The sequence below is a fragment of the Pinus tabuliformis genome, chromosome 4_1 (assembly GCF_031772625.1).
Source record: "Pinus tabuliformis cultivar Carrire ecotype Pingquan chromosome 4_1, CPIR1, whole genome shotgun sequence".
In the NCBI taxonomy this organism is placed as follows: Eukaryota; Viridiplantae; Streptophyta; class Pinopsida; order Pinales; family Pinaceae; genus Pinus; species Pinus tabuliformis.
This window is the reverse complement of record NC_142303.1, coordinates 845,129,343-845,137,550: the sequence shown is the minus strand read 5'-3', so window position 1 is coordinate 845,137,550 and position 8,208 is coordinate 845,129,343. Positions and strand designations below refer to the sequence as shown.

At 30.9% G+C, this 8,208-nt stretch overlaps 1 protein-coding gene across 1 annotated transcript; it reads right to left on the bottom strand.

Moving 5' to 3' along the window:
- Window positions 1-2,985: 2,985 nt before the first annotated feature.
- LOC149178863 (uncharacterized) lies at window positions 2,986-3,689 on the bottom strand. The gene has a single exon (XM_089423731.1). It carries the CDS (start codon window positions 3,543-3,545, stop codon window positions 3,021-3,023), a length of 525 nt encoding a protein of 174 aa, XP_089279857.1. The 5' UTR covers window positions 3,546-3,689; the 3' UTR covers window positions 2,986-3,020.
- Between the last annotated feature and the right edge of the window lie 4,519 nt (window positions 3,690-8,208).

Here is an 8,208-nt window from a genome sequence, read left to right as displayed (position 1 = left end):
TTTTAAAATATGTTTTTGTAAACACTCCCATTTTCCATACAACCAACTTCAATTCAATACATTCTTATATAAAATTTATTTTTATACCATTATTAAATTATAAATTTTTTTAATAATTATTATATAATTAGTGTGGTATTAAACCCACAAAATCTTGATATTAGGAAAAACCCTTAATTTAAATATATAAACTATATCGAACAAAATTAACTTAAAAGTTTTGAAATGACATGCACACACATTATCACAATGAATTCCAACCATTAAAAATGTTGACGACATCAAATTATAGAATAATACACTTCAGAGCTAAACCATTAATGCTGTGTGTGTGATGGAGAGTATTGGATCTAACAGTGCTATAAAATGACTTCAAATTCAATAAGGCGCATCCCCGCAATCATAACACTGTTTGCTATGTTATTTGTTTATGCGTAGTATGGGCCTGTTATTTCTTGAGACCGCAATAAACACCATGAACACGTGACATTTGAAGGGGCTGTGCCTTCCTAATAAGATGAAATTTCCATGCACATTCCACTGGTTGGTGCGTTGGCCCCGCATGGTAATTAGGTCCACCGTCCAGGGTTCCACCTCCAAGCATCCGCACTTTCGTCTGCAACTCTTAGGTCAACAAGCTGACCATGGTCTTTTTTTCTGAAAAAAAACTATAAAATTTAAAACCATCGTCTTTTACTTATTAAAAAAACATAAATTTAATGAAAACTTTTCATAAATTATATTAATTTTAAATGGACCATAGAACCTACAATTCTGCAGATATTTTAAATGTATCATAAACATAATTTATTTATGAAATTCAACTCTGAAGATGGAGAAGAAAGTAAATCATAAAAGCGGAAGTTTTATATAGATTTGGTATATTCTAATTTATTTATAAGGAATTTGTAAGTAATTATGGGGTAATTAGCAATTTTTATAACAATGAGTAAATAACAATGTTTTTAAGTTTCATTTTAAATATTTCTTGAAATGTGCATTGTTAAAAGATTTTATTTCAACTTCCAAAACAAATTGAAATTTTTTCAACTTAGTAAAAAAACACATAAATATTTATTACAAGATTTGCAAAAAGAATCTTTTAAATAAGAGTGATAAGGGAAAAAAATGGTATATCTTCAGTTTTCAAGTATACATTAAGAATTCAGCAGAATTTAAATTTAATATATAATATAATTTTTTTGAAACTTTTATGTTTAAAATGAATTAAATATAAAAAAAATGGTTTTAGATCCATCAAAAATTCTAATTTAGATTGCTAAATGAACATGGAAGTAATGTGATAAATAAGTAATTTATAAATTTATAGGATGATTAATTATTTGATTTTCTTTAATGATTTCCTTTTATTCAAGTCCAATGTAATGTTTGAATTTTAAATATTTGTTAATTTTAAAAAGAAAAATAAATAAATTTATAATTTTTTTTTTCTAAATTTTAATTTATATTTTTTTTGAAAAACATATACTTTTTATTATTAAATATCTTTAAATATTAAAAATATTAATATTAAATATTTATATATAATAAACTGCTTAATCATATTTAAAAAAATATGATAACTTCATATATTTTTAAAAAGATATATATTTATATTTTAAAAATATATATATTTTTATTATTAAATATATTTAAATAGTAAAAATTTTAATTATATATTGTCGTTATTTTTGATCTAGTTATTTGACTCCCAAGTTTATTAAGGTATTCATACTCTATACTTCTTTGGATTTGAACTTTTGACTTCTTAGGAAGAAAAATATGCTCTTAACCATTAGGCCCACTCAATATATATATAAAACCATTTGTACCAAAATTCACTAAAATCTAGCTATACAGTTTTAAAAATTTTTATTGTTTAAATTATATTTTTGAATGCATAATAAATTTAATGTCATGAAAATTTTATGGGACAGTAAAAATTATGCAGATTAAATAATTTAAATTAAAATTTTTTAAAATAACTATCCAATTTTGATTTGGATTAAAATCAACGAAACTAAAAAATTATTTTATTTATAAATTAAAATAGATTTAAAAATAGAGTATAAAACTATGGAGTTGTCTATAATGCGACTTTTTAGAGATTCCGCAAAAATTACAACTTGTGATAGTGGAAAATTAACAACTAGTGAGAAGCCCTCAAAATTTAGACCATATGTGAAATAGAATTACATTGGATAAGGAGGAAGGTAGTCTGTATTTTTCTTCATCTTTTCCATTTTACAAGTTTTTAAATCGAATAGGTGCGAGAATCAAATTCGAATTGCCAAAAGCAAAGGACAGTTAGTTGTTTCGAAAAAGGAAAGTTTCCTTCTTTCCGTTCATCGTTTTTATTAAAAACAATTTTCTTTCACTTAAGTTCTAAGTTTATTTTACTCATTCTCATATTTTTCCTCATCATTTGTAAAATTCTATTTGTCTCAAAGCACAAATAAAAATAAAGTTCTAAATTTTTATTAATTTATGTTTCGTTTTTAAAATCCATTTTTATTATTTGATATTTCGTTTTTAAAATCCATGACTAAATTTTTAATAATAAAATTCTTAAACTAAAAATAGCAAACGGAAGAATAAACGTCACAGTGGATTTCCTAAAACAGTCCAGAAATATTCACTGATTTCGAGCAAAGAGCTTTCAAATTAACTGCCCCTGTTTGAAAGGAAAAAGGTACGATGGGCATAACAATTAAACAGTCCAGAAATATTCACTGATTTCGAGCAAAGAGCTTTCAAATTAACTGCCCCTGTTTGAAAGAAAAAAGGTACGATGGGCATAACAATTAAATCGACCTCATGGAAGAGTGTTACAGTTATTAAATACTCAAAAATGACCGCCGCTTGAACAAGGAAAACCAGAATAGATTAAGTACTAAATTTGGATAATTGTCGAATTCATTGTTACTTGTTTCAATATACAAATTGTTTTTGAGAATCGAAGCAAATAAATGTCGAACAGAAAAATCAATTTACGATTGCAGAAACTCTCAGAGATGGGCTCAACAGAAGCCGGTTTCCTGGATAGTATCTAGGCGAGGACTCCATGATCTGCTTTTGGAAATCAAGTACTCCCTAAATGCCATCTTCATCTCCGGATCATCGCAGCTCCGCAAAAACTTTTCATCCATCGAACTACACCCCTCGCCGGGGAGGTCGCAAGTCGAATCTGCGCCTCTCTTCCGCTGCGCCGCCCTGGACACCTTCTTTCTGGCGGCGGCGCGCAACCTGGCCGCCAAGGCCACTAAATTCTCGGTCGACAGGTCGGAGTCGAGGAGTGAGAGTGGCAGGAGAAAGTAGAGCTCGCCCACCTGGAGATCCTCGTCGGGCTGCAGCGGGCGGCAATTGACGGCGAAGAGATCACGCGAAGAGCACATGAAATGGCAGGGGTAGTTTTGCAGCACTCGCTTGACGCTAAGCGGCGCCGGAAACTCGTCCAACTGGCCGTTGAGGTGGACGACCCTGATAGCGTCGGGACTCACCGCGTCCGTCCGCCCGTGCCGGAAGCATGAGGCCATGGATCCCATAATTGTTGTATGCAAAAACCAGTTGCAAATTAGATGAGCGGCGAATACAGGATTGTGATAATCGAACTCTGGACAAACGTAGGGTACACCAACTGCCTGATAATGAATAAATGGCGTAGATTGTGGGGGTAATTGGAGATTTATTTAGCGGCTGGATTGATGGAGAGAATGAATGCCGACTGAACTAAAGCTTGGGCGACCGCAGAATTTGTAATGGGGGGATTTTGTCGCGACTCCGGGTTGGGCATAAAGATTATGGACAAAAGAATGCTGAGTCAGCGGGATGGTGTTAAGACACGTCATACCATAGATCAGCGACGGATAAATATTACGTATTTTCCCAGAGAGTAATCCGGTCGAATACTACCAACGTGTCAAACGTCGCACATATAATATTTTAAAGACATTTATATGTTTTTTTTTTTGGTTTTGTTTAAAGTAAGCGAGTTTTGAGATGAGTGGGATGATTAAGTGTACTTATGAGATGAGTGGTATGATTAAGTTTGGCTGGACTAGTTGTAACATAATTTTGCTCATATGAATAATAAATATTAACAAAGTGTTAAATATTATATTGTTAATTAATTTAATTTTAATAATGAATTTATTTATTTAGTTTTATTTATTTAATTAATTAATTAATTTATTTGTTTTAGTAAATATTAATATAGATTTATTTTAAGTACAGATTTAACATAGGTGGAGCGGCGGGATTAAATTTTTTATGGGAAAATTTTTTTAGATTGTAAAATATAATGTATTTTGTATTGTTTAAATTGTATTTTTGAATGTTATATAGAATAATCATAAAAACTTATTGATATTAAAACATTTTACATAATTTATACATTGAAACTTTTTACAAAACAAATTAACATAGTTTTTTTACTATTAATATATTTTTAAGTATATATCAATATTAATTTGTATTAAAATATTTTATTGATAACCAATATTGAATAATTTTTTTATATAAAACATTAAAATATTTTTAAAAAATATTAAATTTAAACATCTTTTTTGTACTTCTAATTATTTTACAACATATCCATCCTTTGTATAACATAATTTATTTTTATTTTACTTATAAACAAACATATTTATACATTTCTTCACATTAAATTGTAAAACAAACATATTTATACATTTTTCACACTAAATTGTAAAATAAACCTCCAAATTCCATAAACCTCTCCACTCAAAAAAATAAAAATAAATAAATCTACCCAATCATATTATTCAGCATCTTCGCATTAAATTTTCTCGTTGTCTCGTATCAAATACAAATCTTGTTCTTTCTTACCCGTAAGTAACTCCAGCATCTTTTCAATTTTTGGATTTTCTCATTGACCACGCATCAAATAAGGAATCGTTTTTATTATAAATACCTTCTTATTCTTAAGATTACTAAGTTATCATATTTTGGAATTTTGGAATTTTTTAAACTTCACATTAAATAACTATTTATTAAGTTTGGTGGCGATTTATTTTTTCTTTTAATAAATTTCAGAACAATATCTGTTGTTAGGATCTCTTTTTCCATGTAAAACAAAGTTTGAGACTTTGCTGTGTTTACTAGTGCGGACAGCAGGTTAGAGCCATTTCCCTATAGAGAGGAAGGAGAACTAGATACTTACTGGAATTCATCTTGTAAGGTCAGATCTACTTACTCAACGAAGACATATGCCCAGAAGCAGAGGCAACGATGGTAACTGAAAAGCAGAAGCATAAGTTTTTTGGTAAGTAAGCATTTATGGAGGATTTAAATTAGTGACCTATCGCAAGGAGTATTTTAACAATGCACTCATTCGCCGAAGCTCGTAGGTTAAAAATCAGAAACATAACACCGTCAATCCAAAAGCCAATAAAATAAAAAAGCAAAAACATAGTCACTAGTCACAGTTCTGTAAGAAATTTTTCCTAACTCAATTTATGAAAATGTGATGGCTCATATATCCACCTAATAGTCATATATTTCTATGCCAGCCATAAACGATTGACTTTAACGGATTTGCTTTAAAAGAAATTATTTTTTCTTTTTAAGTCGGTGAGACGAGATATTCTTGTACACATGCATAAGATCTTTAGATGATTTTTACCTTTTTTTTACCAAAATTTTGCGAAATAGAACCACTGTTTTTTCCAATGCAACTTAAATTTTTTTACATGTTCGATGTTGTCTCCGGCAAAAGCACTGGCAATGTTATCACATGTGAAGTTGCACATAATCTGTGGCAAAGACATAGTCAATGTCCCTCCCTCTCATTTACAATAGTTTTTGATTCCTAAAGGCAATGACTTGCGAGGAGGGATTGTGCTTTGTCTTACAATATTGACTATGAAAATCACTGGATTATTTTGTTTCATTTTAATAACAGGAATGTAGTATAGGAGCAGTAGAATATTGTACTTTGTATATTATCAAACAATGAAGATTTTCTATGCAGTATTCAGTACAAAATATCTTATTAATGTGCATCAACCACTGATATATAACTTCTCAGAGTTAGAATACACTATTTTGTGCACGAAGCTAAGAAGGATTTTGACCTCTTTTAAATTATTTTTGCATCAACTTTATTAAATTATCTTCTTGCATCAACTTTATTATAATATCTTCGGGTGATATGAAATATGTCTTTTTTTTAACTTTTTCCTCACTGGGAACCATTTAGGATCATTATGATTTACAAGTTTTTTTTTTTGAGAACTATGGAGAAGTATAGCAAGAAAGTTTCAATTTTCTTTTAACTTGGTCAAATTGAGAAAATTTGAATTTCCATATCAGAAGATAACATAGAAGTAGTTAATTTGTGTGGCATGGCTCTTGTCAATGAGTTAGTTCAGTAAATTCTATTTAAAGGGCTTGGAGTTCAGTTAAGCCTGTGTGATTGCTAAATTTAAAGGACTTGGAGTTCAGTTAAGCGTGTGTGATTGCTAAATTTTAGTAATCCACGTCATTTATTCCTAGTTGTCAGTTGTGCAATGCAACAACAATCTAACTCAATGATCATGGAGTTAACTGATCAATCAACTCAAAATAGCTAGTGCATTCAAGGAATTCGAGTTCCTCCACTGAGGTGGAGATTCAAGGCAGTGTAACAAGAAGTTGTAAACTAGTTTGAGTGTACAGGTGTTGCATGTAGTCAGATGATTAATCCTTGGGAAATTGCACAATCAATTGAAGGAAAATTCCTAAAAAATAGGGGCTAATTCAGGAAGGAATTGACTAAGTTTGAGTCATAACTTATCATTAAGTAGAGAGAGGTTATTCACTTGCAGGTTGTGTCAAAGTGTGCAAGCAATTATAATACATTCTCTATTCATCTGATTAATGCAAAGAGGCTTGAGGGGTTTTTCCCAATTAGGTTCCCCTATAAAAATATTGTGCATTAAATATTGTTCTAAATTGTGAATTAAATTCTGCATATTAGTAGAGTGTTGAAAAATGTAGCAAGAAATTCTCAATTTTTTGCCTTGATTAAATTGAGAAAAAATGAATTTCCACCTCAACAGATAACTTGGATGATGTTAACTTATGTGACATGGCTTGTGTCACCTAGTTTACTTAGTGAATTCGAGGTGGAGAAGTTAGAGTTCAGTTTTGCAAGCGTGATTGCTAATTTGTAGCAATTAAGGTCAGTTATTTCAGGTTGTTTTCAGTTAAACTAGCTCCAACTTTTGGAGGAACTAGTGGAAGGTCAAGTAGGCAGTGGAACTTCAGTGAAACTCAGCGATCATCCAGTTAACTGATCAATAGCCTAAAATAGCTAGTGCATGCAGAGAATTCTAGTTACCTAGTTGAGGTGGAGATTCCAAGGTAGTGTAACATCAGTTGTAGACTAATCTTGAGTGTACAGGTGTTGCATGCAGTCAGATGATCAACCTAAGGAATTGCACAATTCAATTAGAAGAATTTCCCAAATAATAGGGGCTACTTCCTCAAGGAACAACACAAGGAAATAGGAGCTCAAGTCGTGGAAAAATTTCACTAAGTCTAGGTCAAAGGCCTTTAGTGAGCAGAGAGATAGGTTGTCCACTTGCAGGGTGAGCTCAGTTGAACAAAGAAATTGTAATACATCTCTATTCATTTTATTAATGCAAGCAGGCATTATGGTTTTTAGTAGATTTTGTTCCCCAGATAAAAATACTTGTTGCATGTGTGTTATTTCTTCTTGCATGTCTGAGATTTTTGTTCTAAATTGTGAATTAATGTCCTCAAAGAAATAGTGTAGGTTTGTGTCTTGTGATTTTGATTAAAACTTCATGAGAAGTTTCAAATCTACAACCTAATTTCTACGTGGTATCAGAGTTGGATTCACATTAGAGTAGGAAATTTGAAGTTGTTTCTCAAAGATTCAAATTTGAAGTTCAGTGTAGCAAGATTTCTTCAGAGTTGAGAAGATGGCCTTCAATGGACTAAGGCTAGAGTATGCCTTGGAAGGCACCTCTAATTTTGTTACAAGGAAGGAATGAATGGAGGTAGCATTGGATGAAAATGGGTTGGTAGAATACATCAAGTCAGATGTTGCAAAACCACACACATCTGATGCCCATAACCTTGCTAAGTGGAAGAAAGATGTAGAAAAGGTAAGGAGAATAATCTTGGAGGGAGTACGAGATCATATTGTCTCGAATATCCATAAAAAAAAAAAAAATTAAT